Raw genomic sequence first — 24,107 nt, 5'->3', positions numbered from 1 at the left:
CTTGCCTTGCTGGAATCTCACAGAAAAGATTCAGAAGTGGTCAGGATTCTGATTAAACATCACATCCAGGCTGGTAGTGATGTATATTCATTATCAGGACACTGCAGTAATGTTAGTGTTTGTGTATGTAGCTGCACATAGTTATATAGCTATATCGCTAGTGCTGTGTAAATGAATGGAGAGAAGTGTATGACGCTAATTGGTCAATGATTGGTCAGCATCATACACTCCTCTGTACAACGCCCACTTGGTCTAAAATAAAACACGCCCACTTGGGCATTAAGAAACTCATTAGCATAAAGCTAAAAATCGCTCAAAGTGGTTTAAAATAGATAGTTTTTCTAAATAAAAAGCATTACTGTCACCTACATTATAGCGCCGATCTCCTTATGTAGGAGACAGGGCACTTATAATGTGGTGACAGAGCCTCTTTAAACGTACCCAATCATTGTCCACTGTAAACCTGTGCAGTGAGCGAACGATCAGCGATAATACGCTCATTTGTCATTGATGGAGTCTTTTATGCTGACCTAAACAGTATTGTTTGGCGGCAGTACTCCGACCTGTGTATAAGCAGGTATCTATCTGCCTCTCATTCGTAATGAAAATGGCATGAGAGAAGGAAAGACAATTGATTATATGAGCAATCGCAGTTACAAAAAAACACCAGATTTTTGGGGATATAAACGACTTGCAAATATCAGATTTGCGCTCATTTTATCTTTCCATGTAAAAGGACTCAGATGCTCCTGGATTTGAAGGGTTGCTGATGTTGAAATATTGTGAATCGAATCACTATATTAAATAGAAGCTGGCCCAGCTATCCGATACCCCCGCCTATCGGCTGTTCTCATGGGAAAGCATCTGTAACCATACATGAGGTGTTACGTAGTGGCCATTCAAATGTGTAGTACATGGATTTGCTCTTTGTTAGCGGCTCTCCAATCTGTCTCATAGAGGGGGGTCCTAAATGGGGAAACCCCCTTTATGACATTTATTTGTCCGAATAGGGCATAAGAAAATGTATTGGCTTCAGACGATAACCCTTTAACCCGTTGGTGACCGGCCCATAGTGTTTCTACGTAGGTCACTAACGGGCCTTATTCCGATGCCATAGACTTTTTATGTCGCGGCATCGGAATAAGTAAACAGAGCAGGGAGCTGTCAAATCTCCCTGCTCTCAGCTGCTAGATGTAGCTGGGGGCGTCCCTGCTCGACCGGATGAGATCGATATTAGTATCGATCTCACCCGTTTAACCCTTCAGATGCGGCACTCAATAGCGTGCACCGCATCTGAGTGGTTTTGGAGAGAGGCAGGGAGCTTCCTCTCATCCCACTGACACCTGGCGATAAGATCGCGGAGTGTCTGTGTCTCCCATGGCAGCCGGGGGCCTAATAAAGGCCCCCAGGTCTGCCTGTAGTAAATGCCTGCTAGATCATGCCGCAGGCATGACCTAGCAGATGCCTGTCCGTTTTACACGGACAGGCAGTAATACACTGCAATACAGAAAAAAAGTTAATAAAAGTTAATCAATAAATTCTATGTACCCCAAAATGGTGCTATTAAAAATTACAACTTGTCCCGCAAAAAGCAAGACCTTATCACAGCTATGTTGACGCAAAAATAAAAAGTGTATAGCTCTTTGAATGAGATGATGGAAAAACGTAAAAAATGCCTTGATCATTAAGGTCTAAAATAGGCTGGTCATTAACGGGTTAAGGCCAGGATCAGACACACCGTTTTGATGCCGTTTTTGTGGCTGTTGTATGACTCTGTTTTGAGCGAAAACCGGGAGTGGATCCAAAAGGAAAGAAAGTTATAAAGAAGAGACTGATGCATCTCCTTTCCTTTGTGTCCACTTCTATGTTTGGCTGAAAAATCTGCCATCAAAACTGGGGGTGTATGATACTGGCCTAAAGAGGACCAGTCACCTGCCCAAGAAGACTGCAGCTCACATTTGTTAGCGTTCTGGCACCTCACAGATTCTGGCTTTTTTTTTTTTTCTGGCCCCCACCGTTCCTGAGATTCTGGTGCCTGATATGAAAATTAGACCTTCCACTCTCAAGTGGGCTGTTACCTCTTGGCAGGTGTATGGTGGGAACCTTCCACTTGGCAGTCAAAGGTCTCATTTGCGTATTGGGCACCAAAACTAACGGCACCGATATCTCAGGAACAGTGAGTGCTATAAGAAAGGAGAAAAAAAAGCAATTATTACAATTAATATGTCATTTACTAGGAACATGTAATTATGAACCGTTTTATTTTTGTATATTAAATAGCTTCTCCAGCGTGCGTGCGTGCGTGCGTGCGTGCGTGCGCGCGTGTGTGTGTGTGTGTGTGTGTGTGTGTGTGTGTGTGTGTGTGTGTGTGTGTGTGTGTGTGTGTGCGTGCGCGCGCTCATCTTTGTGTAAAAGTGCATATTACGGTTATTTTCTATTTTGCAATATCATAATTTTTCTTTTCATGTAATAACTTTTAGGCAGTAAACTGATTACTTGATTCAGGACTGTAGTAACTTTTTTATTATTATTGGATGGAGTAATTAAATTGTCAAATTTAAGATCATTTTAAAGATGATCCTAAATGGGCAAACTGTTTGTAGCATTGATTGTAATGAACCTGTTTTCTATACTTATTGTGTGTCCATTGTTCTCATCCACAGGGGCCTTATTTTCCGTTGTTGCTTGTGTGGAGGGAGTCTCTTTCATCTTGGCTACCAGTATCTTTAATTCTCTGTATCCAGCTACGTTGTACTTCATGAAAGGGTTCACATTCTTGTTTGGAGCAGGCGTTCTGCTGATCCCAGCTGGAATCATTGGGTAACACTTTTTTTTGTACTACATTTCCTTTGATTCTGAGTTGTGTATGTATATATATATATATATCCTTGCATATGAAGGTTGCATTTATGGCACATCCACAGGGTCTGTTTGCCAACGCAAAGTGGCCTCCTGTTGCATCGGCCTAAATAGAGAAGTGGCCATGTGCTTAGTACTTACCATCCTGAAAAGATACCCATGATAAACATGAGGTATTAGTTGATATTTTGGCCAAAATTTCAGGATGCAGCCAGGCCTTGCAGTGCTGGGGGAGAATAGTGTGTCAGTACTTTGTGTGGTACACTTAGAAGGTGCTGGGCAGCCCGTCTGATCTAATAGTATGGGTGTAACTAATAGGCTGTATGCCAGCATGGTGCACTACATGTAACCATGTGACTGGCACACTTATAGAAGCTATTTCTGTGTTCAGTGCTACTAGGCAGCCACCCCCTCATGAATAGTAGGCGTGAGAGTGTCTGTTCATCAGTATATCTCCCACTATGTAGCATTATGGTTTATCTGCATCCTGTTGGGAAGTGGTGCGTGTACCTGCCCTTGTGAGTAAGTATTGCCTGTTCAGAGATTTTAAATTAATATAGTTCTTTTTCAGTCACTTCTATATTTGGCTCAAAAAGCAGAGCCAAAAATGGCATCAAAACTGTGTGTGTGATCCTGGCTATACGGGTTCCTCAGCTCTTTGAGTTGTGTTCTAGTGATGTCTATGACATTTCTTACTTTTGGCTTCTAAAGTAACGTTTGTCCGCCCCAATATACATATGCACATTCTTCTTTCACCAAGACTGGTCATTAAAGCGTACCTAACCTTTCAGGTGACCCTTCAGAATAATCTGTCCTTTATGTGTATAAGGAATAATGCTATTTCTGTCCATTCTATGACCGGTATTTTGCGTTATTTAGCAGTTTTCCCCTCTGTAGGCTCTGTGTCTAGGGGCTTATTTACGCAAACTGGTCTCAAATTGGCCATGAAAAAGGCCACTTTTCACGGTCGATTTGCACCCCTGTGGGACCAGAGTTCACAGATCCCTCATAGACTTGAGTCTATTGAGGGATCAGTTTCCAAAAATAGGACATGTCCTATTTTTTCACGGGCCGTTCACGCGGTCCGTTAAAAAAAAAAAAAGGCTGTGTGAATAGCCCCATAGAAGTGCATTTATTTTAATTAAGCCGTGTGGCAGCCATTAAAAAAAAAAAGTTCCGTCACACGGCCGATTTATCCTGCTTCTGTGAATAAACCCTAATATTCTATTTTTCCTGAGCTGGGGCTGGATATATATAATATATATATATATATATATATATATATATATATATATATATATGTTGCGGCAGCATGAAGGAGATTATACAGCAGTAACAGTGAGGGGAGGATAGGAGCTTGATAAGTAGAGAGGAATTATTTTTCTCTAAGATATATTACAAAGTTTCTTATTTTCGACTGTACCATAGATTTATGCAAAATTCGTGGAACAGTTAGTGACAATTTAACCATTGTTCAATCTTATTTTTTTTTATAGGTTGATCGAAATTTGCGGCCAGAAACCACTGTACAGCCAGTTCGCAGAAATTTCCTGATGACCGAAGTGCAACACGGTTGCACAATTGAAGATGATGAATCCACTGTGAAGTAGTTGGTTTATAAAATGGAGTGTATGATGCCAAATGTCACTAGGGATGGTTTTAGCCTTACCAGGGGCAAGCACTTAAAGGCCATACAAATCTGACCTAATATCAGACGTTTTAGTATTCTTTACCACATGTTCAGCCCACGGTGGCATATAAGACACTGTATAGCTCCTGTGAGTAAAGATTTAACTATCTACAGGACAGAGGGCCAATTTTAGGAAGTCAAGCAAAACTACCAGCTCAGCTAAAAAAAAATATATTATCCAAAACATAACACATGGTACTGGGCTACTGGGTTTAGTTGAGATCTGCCATAACCTGTGCCCCAAAATACAGCCTGACCTGAGACTTGGCTTATTTAGGACATTATAGGTAAAACAAAAATTTAGTTATGGGATCAGCAACCTTCGCACTCCTGCTGTTGTGAAACTACAATTCTCACCATGCCCTGACATCCTTAAAGCCTTTGGCTGTCAGTGCATGCTGGGAGTTGTAGTTTCACAACATCTGGAGTGCCGAAGGTTTCTTAGCCCTTATTTAGTTGCTTGACTGTTTGTACTTCGAGAAGCACTAATGTACCAAGCCCCCCTCACCCACCATACATTTATGTCACAACCCCACCTCATAGTACTGATGTGCGCAGCTATGTTTGTAAATATGCTAATTATTTACAGACAAGCCATGCGCATGAAACGCTCCTGCTGCTAATAAAGATACTTTATGTACTTCGAAAATGACACTTTCCATGTATGTCAACTTACAGATGTAGCTGAGCTAAATTTGCCGTTGAACCGCCTTGTTAGTCCCTAAATTAAGGCAATGCAGTAGGTATATCTGCAGTTTTACGACCACAAATTACATGTTAATATTGTAATATAAAGCGTTGTGCCAAATGACAAACTCTGCTCCAATATGTCTTAACAAAATCACAAATAGTTTTTTGAGAAGTTTGTTTCTACATGTCTGTCCTAAGTTACCGTTCTCCCTAATACCAGTTCTTGTAAGATAATACGGAGTATCCTAGACATAGCCATAGTTGAAATTGCCTAATGTTCTAGCTGATACTGTCTACTCATACACATGTATTACCCTGCGTGGTTATGTACACTGCCAAGATCGCGTCATACCGTGTATACGAAGGTGACACATTTCATCGATAAGATGTGAGTGTATCAGTAAAATGATTTCGATGTGATTTCATCTGATGTATATGCATTTCTCTCATTGTATATGATAACACATTCCATTAAATCCTCTGGTAAACCTGCATAGAAGTGATGGATGTGACGTGTGTTTATTTAAAATAGGGGCGTTCACGTTTGATGGAAGTCTGGCATATTTTAGCCTCCCAAACAGCTAACACCATTAGTTCGCTATAGGGGAGAGCAGTAATCCAGCAAAAGCCCAAATAAAGACGTCTCCCTCCCTGGCTCTCAGCTCTCGGCAGCTGACCGGGCTCTTGCTTCTTCCATAATGTTTCCCCAAAATTTCCTTTGCAGCTGGATGCCGAGCTCTGTATATATTCTCCAAAGTCTGGTTCTGGGACCTGTATAGCACCCACTAAGGCCCCATGCACACGACTGTAATTTTGATCCGCAATTACGTATGTATAATTGCGGATCAAAGTACGGATCCAGTCGTTTCTATACCCCACAGACACCTTCCCGTATATTTACAGGAAGGTGCCTGGGGCGTAGAAAGCATCCGCAAAAAAAATAGGACGTCCTGTTTTTTTATTTTTTATTCCTATACTGGGAGCATGGCCCGCAAGTGCGGGTGCCTGTCCTTGCCAGTTATCACGGACCATGATTACAGCTACGGCTGTGTGCAGGGGGCCTCACTAAGCAACAACATCTATAAAATGCTCTTAAAGGGTTAAAGCTACCCTGACTCATGAAAAGACTTCTTCAAGGGGTCCTCCGCTTTGGGCAATCCCTACTTGTTATAAGGGTCTCTTGACAATAAGCTGATCACAAAGTGACCCCTAGCAATCCGCTGTAATCTGTGGGGAAATCTGGCAGTAAGTGATGAATTTCACTGCAGTGCCATTACAGGGGACATTAAGAATTACACAGTGCTCAATCAAATCAAAGGGTTGTCTGCGTAATCCAGGACAGTACAGGACCTCCAGAGTGAGAGACGCTCTTTGTAAACACTCCGGTCAAGAGATGAGGATCCTAAACCTGGAACCCCCTCTATTAACTCCTAATAGGGTTTATGAAAATGGGTTTTCTAAACTGGACAATCCCTTTAAGTATATAAGAGCATTTTTTAATGTAAGTCTGAAGAAATTGGAATTACATAGTTGATAAGGTCGAAGAAATACACAGGTCCAACCTATAATCTCACCGTGTTGAGCCAGAGAAAGGCATAAACTCCCATGAGGTGGGAGCCAATTTCCTCATTAGGGGAAGAATTCCTCCCTGGCTCCAAATATGGCAATAAATCACTGGACGTTTGATTTCCTGGAAGAATAAAGTTTATTACTTTATATGAATCATATTTGTTAGTGTTCGGTCTAAGATATTTAAAGTTATGATTCATGAAAACTTCCATCAAAACAATTATCCATAAAACGAGAATTTTCACTAAGCGAGAAAAAAAAAATGGCGTTCCGTTGGATTGTATGGTCACAACAGCAAAGAAGAACTCTAATATGGTCCTTGACAGGACTAAACATTATCTAAGTACAGGTACAACTGTGATTGGATGTATTAACGATAGCCAGGCATCACGGTCCTCTGAGTACTCGGCAGTTGGCAGTGTATGGGTATCAGTGGCAGCTCTTCCTCAGATGCTGGGCTTTAAAAGGACTTGGCCGCAGAAGATCAGGTAAAACCAATGCTGTGCTTGTGTCGTGCACTTATTGGCAGCACCCATGTCTACCAGAGACAAGTCCATGTGCAGCTTTTTTTTTTTTTTTTTTTTATAAATTTGCTATGTATTTCAGGGTCTGTTTTAACCCCTACTCTAGGTACATACAACACCATTAACCCCTTCAGGACTGAGCCTGTTTTGGCCTTCAGGACGAAGCAGATTTTTCAAATCGGACATGTCACTTTATGTGGTAATAACTCCGGAATGCTTTTGCCTATCCAAGTGATTCTGAGATTGTTTTCTCGTGACATATTGTACTTTATGTTAGGGAAAAAAATTTGTTCGATAAATTCAATATTTATTTGTAAAAAACACCAAGATTTAGAGAAAATTAGCAAAAATTTGCATTTTTCTAAATTTAAATGCATCTTCTTGTAAAACAGATAGTAATACCACACAAAATACTTACTATTTTATATTTCCCATATGTCTACTTTTATGTTTGCATCGTTTTTTGAACATTCTTTTATTTTTCTAGGACGTTACAAGGCTTAGAACTTTAGTAGCAATTTCTCATATTTTCAAGAAAATTTCAAAAGCCTATTATTTTTTCAGGGACCAGTTAAGTTCTGAAGTGGCTTTGAGGGCCTTATATATTAGAAAGTCCCAATAAATCACCCCATTTTGAAAACTGCACCCCTAAAAGTATTCAAAACAGCATTCAGAAAGTGTTTTAACACTTTAGGCGTTTCACAGGAATTAAAGCAAAGTAGAGGTGAAATTTACAAATTTAATTATTTTATTTTTTTTAATTAATTTGTAATACATTTTTTCTGTACCACAGAAGGTTTTACCAGGGAACCGCAACTCAATATTTATTGCCCAGATTCTGCCGTTTTTAGAAATATCCCACATGTGGTCCTAGTGCGGTAATGGACTGAAACACCGGCCTCAGAAGCAAAGGAGCAACTAGTGGATTTTGGGGCCTCCTTTTTTTAGAATCTATTTTAGGTACCATGTCAGGTTTGAATAGGTCTTGTGGTACCAAAACAGTAAAGACCCCCCAAAAGTGACCCCATTTTGGAAACTATACCCCTCAAGGAATTTATCTATGGGTATAGTTAGCATTTTGAACCAACAGTTTTTTTGCTAAATTTATTTGAATTAGTATGTGAAGATGAAAATCTACTTTTTTTTTGTGAAAAAACGTAAACATTTTTAATATTTACAAGGAATAAAGTAGAAAAAACACCCCAACATATGTAAAGCAATTTCTTACGATTATAGCAATACCCCATATGTGGTAATAAACGGCTGTTTGGACCCACAGCAGGCCTCAGAAGGGAAGGAGCACCATTTGGATTTCTGATTTTGCTGGAATAGTTTTCAGTGCCGTGTCTCGTTTGCAATGCACTGGAGGGATGAAAACCGTGGAAACCCCCCAATAGTGACCCCATTTTGGAAACTACACCCCTCAAGGAATTTTTCTAGGGGTAAAGTTAGCATTTTGACCCCACAGTTGTTTTGCTGAAGTCATTGGAATTAGTCTGTAAAGGTAAAAATCGACTTTTTTTCTGTAAGAACTTAGAAATGTTTAATTTTTACAAGGAATAAAGGAGAAAAAGCACCCCAACATTTGTAAAACAATTTCTCCTGATTACGTAAATACCCCATATGTGGTAATAAACTGCTGTTTGGACCCATACCGGGGCTTAGAAGGGAAGAGGCACCATTTGGCTTTTGGAGCTCAAATTTAGCTGGAATAGTTTTTGGGTGTCATGTCGAATTTGCACAGCCCCTGAGGTACTAAAACAGTGGAAACCTCCCAAAAGTAATCCCATTTGGGAAACTACACCACTTAAGGAATCTATCTAGGGGTACAGTGAGCATTTAGGCCCCACACATCTTTTGCAGAATTTATTAGAATTAGGCCGTGAAAATTAATATCAACATTATTTCCACAAAAATGTTGAATTTTTTCAATTTCACAAAGGATAAAGGAGAAAATGCACCCCAACATTTGTAAAGCAATTTCTCCCGAGTACGGCAATACCCCACATGTGGTCATAAATGTTTTTTCATTAGAAAATAAATTAACCCTTTCCGGACTGATCCATGTTTTGCTTTTTCTTTTTCGTTTTTCCTCCCCGCTTTCCGAGAGCCACAACGTCTTTATTTTTCCGTCAATAGAGCGGTGCGGGACGAGCTGTCGTTTTTATTGGTACCATTTTTTGGTACGTAAGACTTTTTCAGCACTTTTTATTACATTTTTTGTTAGAGCGAAGGTGACCAAAAAACTGGGATTTTGCCATTTAAAATTCTTTATTTTTCACGGCGTTCACCGTGCAAGTTCAATAATGGTATATTGTAATATCTTGGACTTTTACGGACGCAGTGATACCAATTTTGTGTATTTTTTTTGATTTTTTTTTTACATTACTTTAGAGAAAAAATATGAAGGGTTTCTTTTTGGACTTTATTATTAGTGGAAAAAATTAAATAAATAATTAACTATTTACTTTTGTTTTTACATATTTTATTAGTCCCCCTGGGAGACTTGAACCAGCAATCGTTAGATCACTGGTAGAATACACTGCAATACTAATGTATTGCAGTATATTGTGATTTTTACAGGCTCCTGTAACAGCGCGATCGCTGTTTCTGTCCGTTAGTCCCAGGTATCAGCTGTAATACACAGCTGACACCCGCAGCGTATGGCGCGGGCTCAGCGCGTGAGACGCTCCATATATCACCCCCCACACCATGACATGCTATTAAGTCATGGTGCGCGAATGGTTTAATGCGCAGCCGATGGTGGAAAGTGAAAATTAAAATTTTCCACTGATGTGCCATTTTAGTGCACTATATGTTGTGCCCAGTTTGTGCCACAAATAAAATATTAACAGGGTTCTCCCGGGTAAGGCGATGCCATATCGGTGGACGTAAACGGCTGTTTGGGCAGACTGTAGGGCTCAGAAGGGAGGGACGCTATTTGGCTTTTGGAGCGCAGATTTTGCTTGGTAGAAGCTATGGCGTTTTGCTGGTATTTCAGTTTATAATGTGGGGGCAAATGTAGGTTGGGCAGAGTACATCAGGGGCATAATAAGAGGGTATAATAATGGGGTAAATAAATAATAATCCGCAGATATGTGGCCAGTGTTGCACTTATATTATAAATGGCGCCAGATCTTATCCGCTTTTGGAATGCTCTGCACATTTTGCATCGCCATATTCTGGGAGCCGGAACTTTTTTTATTTTTTCACCACCGGAGCTGTGTGAGGGCTTATTTGTTGCGGGACAATCTGTAATTTTCATTGGTACCATTTTGGGGTACATGTGATTTTGTTGATCACTTTTTATTAAATTTTTCGGCAAGCAAGGTGACCAAAAACCATCAATTCTGACAATGATTTTTATTTATTTTTTACAGCGTTCACCCTGGGCTATAAATAACAGTTATATTTTATTCTGTGGGTCGGTACGATTACGGCGGTACCATATGTATATAGGTTTTTTTATGTTTTGCAGCGTTTGCACAATAAAATAACTTATTTAGAAAATAATTTTCTGTGTCACCGTATTCTGAGAGCCGTAACTTTTTTTTATTTTTCAGTAAAAAAAGCTGTGTAAGAGCTTGTTTTTTGCGGGACGGGTTGTAGTTTGTATCGGTACAATTTTGGCGTACATGCGACTTTTTGATCACTTTTTATTGTATATTTTGTGAGGGGTGGTGACCAAAAAATAGTGATTCTCGCTTTGTTTTTCATTTATTTTTTTTGCGGTGTTCACCGTGCGGGAAAAATATTATTTTTTTAAATCAGATAATTTTTTTTATTGATGTTTCAAAATTATATAGTACAAAACATATTAAACAAACCCTATCCCAAGCCCTCCCCCCAGGCACCGTCACAAAATTCCAAATTTAGATAGTATATGAAATAGAAATTGTACCAAATATCGAATACATTCACAAAATACAAGGTACATGGGACAGATCATTGTCAAGTAGCTTAATCATCTACAAGCATGTATAATACAAAACAGATATAATATATAGCAGATATATAATACTCTCTATTTCCCCCCTTCTCCTTATCCCACATCTATATACATAACCCCAATACCGTGTAAAGGCTGGCGGTCATACAGAGTCCTTGAATAAATTTTTTAATACAGATTCCATTACCCCTACCCATGGTCCCCATATGGATTCAAATTTTTTAAGCGTTTTGCGCTTTACATAGACAACCTTTTCCAATACAATCATTTTTTTCACTTTTGCAATGAATTCGCTCCTAGTCGGCGGGGCGCCTTGTATCCAATGTAGTGCAATTAGTTTTCTAGCTATATATAGCAACCTTACAATAGCCAACCGCTCCAAAGTAGAGGGTTTTGTGTCCATAATGCACTCCATAGGAGTCCCTTGCAACACAGGTCCATAGGCCTCCTGAATCACCTTCAGTACATCCATCCAGTACGTGGTTAACTGTGGGCAGGACCACAACATATGCATATGATCAGCTCCCTCTTCCGCGCATCTGGGGCATTTCGAATCACTCCTTACCCCAATATGAAAAAGAAATTTAGGAGTCCTGTATACTCTATGGATAATATATAATTGAGAAAGGCGCCCAGCCTCACTAAGAGAAATATTCGTAACTGCTTTCATAATATCTATCCATTGTTCTTCAGAGATGGGACCCATATCTCTTTCCCATTTTTTAGAAGCCATCAGGGGGTATTTATCAAAAAATTTACTGATCAACAACTGATAAATATGTGAAATAACCCCCGATGTAACACTCCCGGTATGTAAAACAGACAACACCCCATCTGCGTGTATTGCCAAATCCACCGCCTTCTTCTGGGCATCAAAAGCATGTCTTATCTGTAAGTATTGATAGAGGGAATTTCGAGGTAATTCAAACTCCTCTTGAATCTGTTGATAAGTTTTAAATACATCCTCCTGGAGCAACTGTGAGACATAAAGGATGCCTCTTGCTTTCCAACCCTCAAATCCTTCAAGAGAGAAGAATTCCGGAATTGCCTTATTCCCCCATAAAGGTGTAAAAATTGTGCAAACCCCCATATCTCTAATAGCTCGGACCTTATCCCATACTTTACGCATTAGTGTATATGTGGGCGTATGCCTGCCCGCCAACATAGAGTGACCTGCCTCCAAAACTGAGAATAAAACAGATGGTCCAAACTGTGCCTGTTGAATCGATCCATTGGATCCCTTTGATATAATTTCCCCCCACCCCTTAAAGTGCTGACATTGGGAGGCAAGAAAATATATCCAAGGGTTGGTTAGGGCCAAACCACCATCATGCTTTGCGCACTGTAGAATTTCTAATCTAATTCTTGAGCGACCCTTCCGCCATATTAGGCCCCTAAAAAGTGCATTAATATAATAAAAGTTGTGTAATGAGATCCATACAGGGGAGTTATGTAAAATATACAATAATTGTGGCATTAGGATCATCTTAATAAGATTGACCCTACCCACAACTGTCAGATGTATATGACGGAAAAGAGAAAAGATGCAACAAGACAAGAACATATGTGAAAGTAGAAAAATACTTTAATGAAAATTACACATGAATACACAATAATAAAAAGAATCCATCAACCAACAGGTTAAAAAAGACATGCACGACATGCACTATACAAGGTAAGTAACGTCTAAGGTAGACAAAGAGTATAATCTGGTAATGAGGGTACATCGGTACATAAATATAAATGAATACAAAATGACTACAAATGTATGCTAGATGAAATGGTCAAAGGAGAAGTACTCAAAGGTATAAAGATAATACCATAAATAGATAACATCAATATATGGACAAATGTGAACAACATATGATGATGGAGCACGTACCCATTAAACATCCAGGTGAGTGCACGGCAATGTGTCTGCCCCAACGCGCGTTTCGGCGCAACTGCCTTCGTCTGGGGGTAATTTACACCAGGCCATTATTTTTATTTTAAATTTGACCAGAAGGGGTTGCAAATTGAGAGCAACATATTCAGAAGGGGAGGTCGAGATCTTGATCCCTAAATATTTGAGATGTTTAACGCGTCCTACAGGTACCCCGTGCACCCCTGATATAGAGCACATTGAATCCACAGGGAGCAGATGGGATTTATCCCAATTTATTTTAAACCTAGACAATGCCCCAAATTTCTCAATTAGGGATATTGTTTCTGCCAGAGAGCTACCCACATCCCCCAAGTATAGAAGCATATCATCTGCATAAAGCGGTACCTTTTCTTGCACCGAGCCATACAAGAAGCCCTAATATCGTCTGACACACGTATGCGCGCTGCCAAGGGCTCTACTGCCACGGCAAACAGGAGGGGCGATAATGGGCATCCCTGTCTAGTCCCTCTTTCAAGAGCAAACCGGGGAGACAATCCTCCATTTGCCTGTATTCTGTCTGTAGGGCAAGAATACAGGACCTTAATCCATGCTATAAAAGATGGTCCAAAACCCATAGCCTCCAAGGTGCACCAAATATATTGCCATTCCACAATATGAAAGTGAAAAAATGGCTCTTTCGCCTACATTGTCTGCCCTCCGCTGAAGATTTAAAAATAAACGTCTCAAATTCATGGCTGTCGACCTAGCAGGCATAAAACTGGTCTGATCCGGGTGTATAATGGTAGAGATAACACCATTCAACCGCAGAGCTAATGCCTTTTCCAGAATCTTAACGTCAGATGTTAATAATGAAATCGGCCGATAAGAATCAGCTAATTGAGGATCTTTCCCGGGTTTCGGCAAGACCACAATGATGGCTTCTTGCATAGAAGCCGGCAAAGAACCACAATCCAATGAATAATGAAATACTTCTAATAATTTGGGCAAGAGCACCTCAGAGTATTTTTTATAAATTTCAACTGGTAGCCCGTCCGCCCCAGGTGCCTTATCATTAGCCATCTGTTTGACCGCTTCTTCCAGTTCCTCCAACGTGAGTGGAGAATCCAGAAGTGCCTTGGCGCTTCCTGACCGCTTAGGGAGCTCTGCTTTATTTAAGAATGTATAAATATCAGATGTAGATGGATGCACATTGGAGGTATATAGGTCTGAATGTCTCTCAAAACTTTTACAACTTCCAAATTCTCTGTAACTAAATGGCCCTCTGCCGTTTTTAAAACCGTGATATGTGTTACCCCCTGTTGTGCCTTTGCTACCACTGCTACCGTGTTTCCCCGATAGTAAGACACCCCCGATTGTAAGACGTATCGGGGGTTTCAGGGGGGTCGGCTAATATAAGCCGTACCCCGAAAGTAAGACATATGTCTTACTTTCGGGGAAACACGGAGGTATTGCCGCCTCCTGCCCACTTCCGCGCCGCCCCCCTCTCCATACGTCACCGCGCCGTCCCCAGCACTTGTCAATGCCGCCTCCTCCTTAAAACCCGAGCCATAGACTTTTTACGGCTCGGGTTTTAACTTGCTGCCCGCGCGATCGGGCAGCTGAATGTCGGGTCTCCGGCTGTCAGTGACTGCCGGGGACCCTGAGGAGAGGATAGAAGCAGCTTTAGCTGCTTCTGTCTTATCCGATGTCTTTTTACACAGCGTTCAATGAACGCTGTGTATAGGAATAGAGACAGCAGCAGCGGCGCTGTCTCTATTCCTCCCGGTGATCATGTGACAGGTCACATGATCGCCGGGTCCCGTTAGTGACAGACTGCTGCTGGGTCTAACAAGACCCAGCACAGCCCTATTAGTGACAATCGTCACTATGAGAGGGCTGATTTCCCCTGTAACTGGGGCTGCTGTGCAGCTCCAGTTACAGGGGAAAAGATGGTGTAAAAGAAAGAAAAAAATATATATAAAGTTCCCCAAAGGTCTTTTTTGACCTTTGAGGGACAGACCATAGTAATAAAAAAATAATAAATAATAAAGTAAAGTGCAAAAAATTCGACAATTTTTTTCCAATATAAGACATACCCCGAAAGTAAGACATAGTGGGGCTTTTGGGGATAAAAAGAAAGTAAGACACTGTCTTACTTTCGGGGAAACACGGTAGCATGTGACAAGCCTTTTCTCCTTCTTCAAAGGTATTCTGTGCAAAAAACTGCAGTTTTCTGCTCGCTACAGCTAACAGATGTAAATTAAGTGCCTCTTGTGCTCTTCGCAAACTCATTTGCTGCACCACAGTAGGATTTAAAATAAATGCCGCTTCTGCCTTACTCATTTCTTCATGTAATCTCGCATCCTCCACCCTAGTAGCTGTTTTGTGCCTGCTAATTGCCTGCATAAACAGGCCTCTCAAATACGCCTTCATTGCATCCCATACATAGGGAACAGAAGAAGAGCCACAATTAATTTGAAAATAGTCCTCTAGCCTTTGGGCAATGAAACCTTGCCCATCAACCAAAGTCAGCCAGAAAGGGTTCAGCTTCCAGATTCTTGGGCATTGGGGACTCTGGTTATTAATATCAACCGTGACCCTAATGGGAGAATGATCTGATAACGTTCTAGGTAGATACTCCACCTGATTAACTAAGGGCATCATACCCTCATTCCCCAAGGCCAGATCTATACGGGATAAAGAAGAATACGTGGATGAACAGCAGGAAAACTCCTGTTCACAAGGGTGTTGTAATCTCCATATATCCAACAATCCTATTTCTTGTACCAATGTACCAAATGAAGTCCCAACCTTCCCTTCACTCCTGTCCCCTTCTCTACATTTGTCCCAGTTGGAATCAAGAATATTATTGAAATCCCCGAGTAGGAGCAAAGGTATCCCTGGTTTATCCGCCACAAAAGACATGGCCTTTAATAAGACTCTATTACAAAAAGGAGGAGGTATGTATATAGATATTATTATAAACATTTTTTAATATATGGTACAAAGTACAGAAATATATCGACCTTCTGTGTCCACCTCCATGTCCAGACAATTAAATGGAATCTGTTTATGTACTAAAAAACGTACTCCCCTAGAATATACTGAGTATGTAGAGTGACCACTAAATCCCACCAACCTCCTCTTTAGCTGTTGTAATCTTTCAGTTATCATATGTGTCTCTTGCAGACAGACAATCGCCGGCTGGTGCTCACTAATAAGTTGAAAAATGGCCTGACGTTTTGTGGCATCAGCCATTCCCCTAATATTCCAACTAATAAATCTGACTGAATTCGCCATATTTAGAATAAAACACAATATTTAGCCGTACATGTGTCATCTGTAAACAGCGGTGTACAATCCAACTAGGTGCCGACTTTATTCCCAAAATCCCCCCAAAAGAAAACCCCACATATAAACATAGTAAACCTCTCTCACCGAGAGAGTGGGCGTTGAGATTCCTACTGATGAAATATACAAAACCACAATAGAATGGTACAGATCGTATGACCATTTTATCTAAACACGTATCCTGCATTAAAAATATAACAAACTTGCAGGGCATAAAGCCCATCAGTGCTGCCTGAGAGACCAGTAAATAACAACAGATTAGATCACATATTCATTCCTTTACATTTCATTAATCAAAATACAGGATACGTGACCAGCAAAATAGGATATATGAAACATATTTCAGGGCGTCTTGACACATAGTTGCCTCTCGTGTCCATCAAGCCATTGCATGGCCACTTGCGGATTTTCCAAAAAATGAATTCCTCCCAAAGCTGCGACACGCAACTTCGCTGGGTATAGCATAGAGTACGCCACTTGAAGATTTCTCAGCCTCTTCTTGACATCTAGGAATCTCGCTCTTTTACGCTGTACTTCTGCTGAATAATCCGGAAATATGGAAATTTTTCCACCATTTATAACCAGATCCGGGCATTCCCTCGCTTTCCATAGAATCATATCCCGGTCTTTATAGTGTAGTAACTTAGCCAGTATAGGCCTCGGTGGGTGCCCAGGTGGAAATGGGCGAGTCGGCACACGGTGAGCCCGCTCAATAGCAAATAATGGTGTGAAGGTGTCATCCCCAAAAGAAGTACGCAGCCATTTTTCTAGGTATTCCGTGCAGTTCAGACCTTCCGATTTTTCCGGTATTCCAATCAGTCTGACATTATTACGACGTAACCTATTTTCTAGGTCGTCGGTTTTCTTAAATAAGATTTTTTTTTTTTAATCTTTCATGGTTTTAAACATATCTTCCAGGTCTGTGACCCGTCCCTCCACTTCACCTAATCGCTCATTAACTTTTTGCATATCGTGCCTAATAATAGCGATATCTTCCTTCACGGCACCCACCTTCACATTCAAGGTAGACAGTGTGGAATTGCAATAGTTAATAGCCAAGAAAACGTCTCTTAATGTAGGCTCACCTCCCTCCATTGCCTGCTGCACAGATATCGACTCCCTCCTTGATTCACCAGCCGGCTTCTCAGCTACCCTGGAGGCCGTAGCACTCACTGCTGCAGTCCCATCGAGAACAACAGGATCAGGAATATGCTGCTCCCCAGTGCACCTTTCCCTGGGCTCATTTGCAGTACGGGCAAAACGCTCCAGTCTGTCCGCGATCGTAACCACCGGCTCAACATGCTGCACAGCCCGCATTTCCTCCCCATCACCATCTTGCAGATCCTGGTCCACCGGTCTCTGAGTACATCGTGCCTTACTTCTGGTCATGTTTCAGCTCACCAACCCTCAATCACCGCAGAAAGTGAAAATCAGCGGAGGTACAGCAATCCAGGTATGTTTCGCTAAATATAGATCACCTCAGGCAGAGTATCGGATAATTTAAGGAGTTCTCTGCAGGAGCTCACCAACGTGCGGCTCTCTACATGCTCAGCAAGCCACGCCTGAATAAAAATAATATTATAGTTTTATAATTGGGGTCGTTACGAACGCGGTGATACCAAATGTGTGTACTTTTTTTTTAACGTGTTCATTTTTTTTCCTATAATAAAAGACTTATTATAGGAAAAAAAGCAGTTCATGTTTATGTCACTTATAACTTTTATTTTTACACTTTTTTTTAAAACATTTTTATTCTTTTTTTTACTTTTTTCACTTGTCCCACTAGGGGACACTTAGACTTGCAGCTCTGATCGCTGCTGGAATACATTACACTACACACGTAGTGTAATGTGTTCTAACTGTCATTGTGACGTGACAGTCACACTGACAGGAAGCCTACAACGACCACCCTCCGGGCTTGTTCTTGTTTATATTGGGAGTCTTTCAGAGGTTGGACCCTTACCTAGCACATTTTAAAAACCTGTCTTAATTGACAGATCAAAGAAGTAAGGAAATATTGGTTGTTGTGGAACAACCCCTTTAAAGTTTACTACATTCTCTTAACCCCTTAATGACCAAGCTAGTTTGGACCTTAATCACCAAGCCAGATTTGTCAAATCTGGTATGCCTGACTTTATCAGAGATTAACTCTTTGAACGTTTTGAATATCCAAGTAATTATGACATTGTTTTTTCGTCACATGTTGTACTTTATTTTAGTGGTAAAAGTAGACTGATACAATTTGCGAAAATTAATAGAAAAATTGAAGAAATTTTGTAAAAATTAAAATTTTTCCCTATTTTTAACTGCAATATGTCACATACACTACCGTTCAAAAGTTTAGGGTCACTTAGAAATGTCCTTATTTAACATTAAATTAAGCAGAAATACACTCTATACATTGTTAATGTGCTAAATGACTATTCTAGCTGAAAATGTCTGGTTTTTAATGCAATATCTACATAGGTGTATAGAGGCCCATTTCCAGCAACCATCACTCCAGTGTTCTAATGGTACATTGTGTTTGCTAACTGTGTTAGAAGGCTAATGGATGATTAGAAAACACTTGAAAGCCCTGGTGCAATTATGTTAGCACCGCTGTAAACTGTTTTGCTGTTTAGAGGAGCTATAAAACTGACCTTCCTTTGAGCTAGTTGAGAATCTGGAGCATTACGTTTGTGGGTTCGATTAAACTCTCAAAATGGCTAGAAAAAGAAAGCTTTCATGTGAAACTCGACAGTCTATTCTTGTTCTTAGAAATGAAGGCTATTCCATGCGAGAAATTGCCAAGAAACGGAACATTTCCTACAATGGTGTGTACTACTCCCTTCAGAGGACAGCACACACAGGCTCTAACCAGAGTAGAAAGAGAAGTGGGAGGACCCGCTGCACAACTGAGCAACAAGACAAGTACATTAGAGTCTCTAGTTTGAGAAATAGATGCCCCACAGGTCCTCAACTGGCAGCTTCATTAAATAGTACCCGCAAAACGCCAATGTCAACGTCTACAGTGAAGAGGCGACTCCGGGATGCTGGCCTTCAGGGCAGAGTGGCAAAGAAAAAGCCATATCTGAGACTGGCTAATAAAAGGAAAAGATTAATATGGGCAAAAGCACACAGACATTGGACAGAGGAAGATTGGAAAAAAGTGTTATGGACAGACGAATCGAAGTTTGAGGTGTTTGGGTCACACAGAAGAACATTTGTGAGACGCAGAACAACTGAAAAGATGCTGGAAGAGTGCCTGACGCCATCTGTCAAGCATGGTGGAGGTAATGTGATGGTCTGGGGTTGCTTTGGTGCTGGTAAAGTGGGAGATTTGTACAAGGTAAAAGGGATTTTGAATAAGGAAGGCTATCACTCCATTTTGCAACGCCATGCCATACCCTGTGGAGCCAATTTCATCCTACAACAGGACAATGACCCAAAGCACACCTCCAAATTATGCAAGTACTATTTAGGGAAGAAGCAGGCAGCTGGTATTCTATCTGTAATGGAGTGGCCAGCCAGTCACCAGATCTCAACCCCATAGAGCTGTTGTGGGAGCAGCTTGACCGTATGGTATGCAAGAAGTGCCCATCAAGCCAATCCAACTTGTGGGAGGGCCTTCTGGAAGCATGGGGTGAAATTTCTCCCGATTACCTCAGCAAATTAACAGCTAGAATGCCAAAGGTCTGCAATGCTGTAATTGCTGCAAATGGAGCATTCTTTGACGAAAGCAAAGCTTGAAGGAGAAAATTATTTCAAATAAAAATCATGTTGTGGGAGGGCCTTCTGGAAGCATGGGGTGAAATTTTAAAACCACTTAAATGCGGCGACGGTCCGCTGACCGGCGAGACTGATGTGTCAGCTGTCTAGGACAGCTGTCAGCGCGGGCTTGTCACTGTGTTTACACAGAGTGACAGTTTGAAATACTGACGAAAATGAACGTCATGATGCACGATCTAGCAGCTGACCATGACGTTCATTTTCGTCATAGGTCGGGAAAGGGTTAAAGGGGTTTTCCGAGTTAAAACGTGTATGTGTTAATGCTTTTTACTTGTGAATGTAAATACGTATTTAATGTACTTAGTTTCCAAATTGGCCCCGTTTCTAGATGCCGCCGTGGGGCACATGACTGTTAACGTCACTTTCTGGCCGCTGTGTTTATCATCAATTTTCTTCCGGGTTTACGCTACGTCACTAGTGACGTGCTGTGTATGGGCTATTCTGTTGTACAGCCAGTAACGTGCATGCCTGCTCCCTGCTGGTTTCGAGGAAACAGTAGTGACGTGTCGTATACCCGGAAGAAAATTGATGATAAACACAGCGGCCAGAGAGTGACGTCACCAGTAATGTGCTCCATGGCAGCATCTGGAAACGGCCAATATGGAAACTATAACTACATTACAAATGTATTTACATTCATAAGTTAAAAGCGTTAACACACACGTTTTAACTCGGAAAACCCCTTTAAGAAAAAAAACATCCAGTACTTGAACCTAAAACTTTAAAGGGATTCTCTGTTTTATGCAATCCCTACTTGATAAAAGGATCCCATGACCATAAAATGATCACAAAGTGTCCGCCTGCTGGGCCCCCCAGTGATCACCCGTGGGGTTGCTTTTTAGTAAGTGTTCGATTTTCCTGCATCACCAATACATGGAACATAAAGTATTAGGATATGTTCACACGGCCTATTTTCAGCCGTGTTTCGGGTTGAAAAATCGGAAGCAGAACGCCTCCAAATATCTGCCCATTGATTGCAATGGGAAAAACTGTGTTCTGTTCCGATGGGCCGTTTTTTTTACGTAAAAAAAAGGCCGCGAAAAAGAAGTGCAGGTCACTTCTTGGGACGTTTTTGGAGCCATTTTTCATAGACTATTGAAAACCGCTCCAAAAACGGGCGTAAAAAACGCAGCGAAAAAAGCGAGTGGCTTTAAAAACTTCTGAAAATCACAAGCTGTTTTCCCTTGAAAACCGGTCCGTATTTTCAGACGTTTTGGACTCAGCGTGTGAACATACCCTGACACAGTGCCCATTCATATCAATGGGTGGTCTGTGTAGTGCAGGGGCACGTCCTCCAAAGCGAGTCTCTCCAAGAGCCAAAATTCCTCAATAGAGGACCACCTCTATTAATTCAGAATTTACTAAAAGGGTATAGGGAAATGTGCTTTCTAAACTATGCAACATGTAGAAATGGAAAATGGTTGGCACTGCCTTAGCTTGCAATGTCACAGACTCTGTGCTTCAGCTGGCTGGGACCTGTAGTTCGACAGCCTTTGTCTGGCGGTGCTCAGTGCATGTTGAAGTTAGTTTCAGCAAATGACAACATGTAGAAAAGAAGACAGCACGGCACTCACCATTTGCAAAAGGTTTCTCTTTATTCCAAGATTGAGGCAGGCAACACGGGATTCAAAAGACAACAGAGCCGACTGTTTCACGTCCTTCAGACGCTTGATCATCTTAATGTGTTTTACCTGTAGAAACCACTGCACTAATTTGCAGCCTAACTTATTTAATTGAGCTGATTAGGCACTGCACTTAAAGGTCTATTCACACATGTGGTCAAATCAAATTTTTTCGCTACCATTTTGCAGGGATTCTGTGGGAAAAGCAGCAATAAACCGAGATTTCACCACAATGTGTGAATAGACACTTAAAGAGCCAAAACACAAATGTAGAGTGAAAGATGCAAAAAAAAACAAAAAACTGTGGCAATACCGCATATTCCTTAACGTCCTTAGTAGCAGCACCAATGGGGGTTTTATCCTCCTGGAAGATAGCACAGACAGTATCCATTTACTAATTATTTAATTAGGCATCCTATATTACATAGATAGATAGATAGATAGATAGATAGATAGATAGATAGATAGATAGATAGATAGATAGAACTATTTAGCTGCATTGTGTTTTTTTCTTGTCTTCCTTGGAAGGTCAGACCGTGAAGATCTAGGATTTGTTGGGCAGTATCTTCTTTTTTTTGCCCCTAAGGGCTAAAGAGTGCCTAGTTTTCTCAATTAATGAGCATGGGAGTTTTCTGGGGAATGGCCGTGAGACCTCACCTGGTGTCACAGGACGGTCAATGTCCACACCTCGATCGTCTCCATCTGACGGCATGGATGTTGACCGCTCCGTTTTAAAGGGATCCGGGTTGTCCGAGGTGGTCATTAATACAGTCCAGTCTTGATGTAGGAACACATACAAGCCCTATCTAACGGTTAGGCTATGTTCACACGGAGTATTTTGGGGGAGGAATATCTGCCTCAAAATTCCATTTGGAACTTTGAGGCAGATTTTCCTCTCCCTGCACGCCGATTTTCGCTGCGATTTTCGCGCCGTTTTTCGCCCGTGGCCATTGAGCGCCGCGGGCATAAAACAGCGCGAAATACGCTTTCTCTGCCTCCCATTGAAGTCAATGGGAGGTCAGAGGTGGAAGCGCCCGAAGATAGGGCATGTCGCTTCTTTTTCCCGCGAGGCAGTTTTACTGCTCGCGGGAAAAAGACGCCGACGCCTCCCATTGAAATCAATGGGAGGCGTTCTCGGGCCGTTTTTGCAGAGTTTTGCGACGCGGTTTCCGCGTCAAAAAACTCGGCAAAATACTCCGTGTGAACATCCCCTTAAGGTAGTTTTTGTCAGGTGGTGCAGAAACAAACGGGTTCCTTCAAAGCATACTTCTATCTGAGATATCCTGAGTTTTCTGCAAAATGGGTTTGACAGGAGCCTTAAACCTGCCACAATCAGAGTGCAGATTTCTGCCTTGTCGGCAGATCTGGGGAAGGTGAACCCTTTATAAAAGCAGTCCCTATTTTCTGGACAATCATCTCCGATCCAGTTCCAAAATGGGATCATTCTCGTCTTGGACAGGCTTTGTTATCCCCCTCCCCCCTTGAACCCTTGCAAAACATTGACCTGAAACATCTAGCTCTCATGGTCTGTTTCCTTGTGGCTGTAACGTCAGCGAAACAGGTTAGTGAGATCCAGGCATTGGGCGCTATTGACCCTTATCTAGTTGTTACTTCAAGACCGAGTCTTGCTCAGAACTCCACATAATTTCATCCCTAAGATGCCTTCGCTGCAGGATATTAACCAGCAGATTGAAATGCATGTCTTCTACCCAGATCCCTCCTCAGAGAAAGAGAAGAAACTCTATTCCTTGGATGTCGGTAGGGCTTTGAAGTCTATCTCAATCGCACTGAAGAGTTTAGGCGGTCGGATCATCATTTTTTTATCTCTTTACATGGCAGAAGTAGAGGGCGGAAAGTCTCTAGAGCAGCCCTGTCCAGATAGATAAGGGAAGCGATTACCATCTGCTATAACCAAGCAGGTCTTCAGGCCCCGCGACTATTAGAGCCCATTTAACTCTCGCAATTGCAATGTCTTGGGCTAAGGGAAATCATGTTCCACTTGGCCAGATGTGCAGAACTGTCTCATGGAGTACACCTCATACGTTTGTAAATCATTACAGACTAGACAGGGCTGGGGAAACAGCGTTTGGTCAAGTGGTGTTAGAGTCCGCGGTTAATAGTAACTCTCCCTGAGGCCTCATGTATACGACCGTAGCCATGTGCATGGCCGTGATTTTCAAGTCGGCCGGCCGCAAAGTGACACCCGCAAGCCGCCCGCAAA

General features: G+C 41.5%; 1 protein-coding gene across 1 annotated transcript in view; it reads left to right on the top strand.

Annotated features, from left to right (window-relative positions):
- The window catches only part of SLC46A1 (solute carrier family 46 member 1), a 34,406-nt gene extending 28,668 nt beyond the window's left edge, over positions 1-5,738 (top strand). Inside the window, exons 4-5 of the mRNA XM_075850847.1 lie at positions 2,664-2,820; positions 4,356-5,738. Coding sequence (XP_075706962.1) covers positions 2,664-2,820; positions 4,356-4,413 — 215 coding nt within the window. The 3' untranslated portion in view covers positions 4,414-5,738. The remainder of the gene's footprint in view (positions 1-2,663; positions 2,821-4,355) is intronic.
- Positions 5,739-24,107: the final 18,369 nt, after the last annotated feature.

The sequence above is a fragment of the Rhinoderma darwinii genome, chromosome 2, assembly GCF_050947455.1.
Source record: "Rhinoderma darwinii isolate aRhiDar2 chromosome 2, aRhiDar2.hap1, whole genome shotgun sequence".
Taxonomy (NCBI): Eukaryota; Metazoa; Chordata; class Amphibia; order Anura; family Rhinodermatidae; genus Rhinoderma; species Rhinoderma darwinii.
Note: the sequence above shows the minus strand (reverse complement) of the source record. Positions and strands in the feature narration are given on the sequence as shown.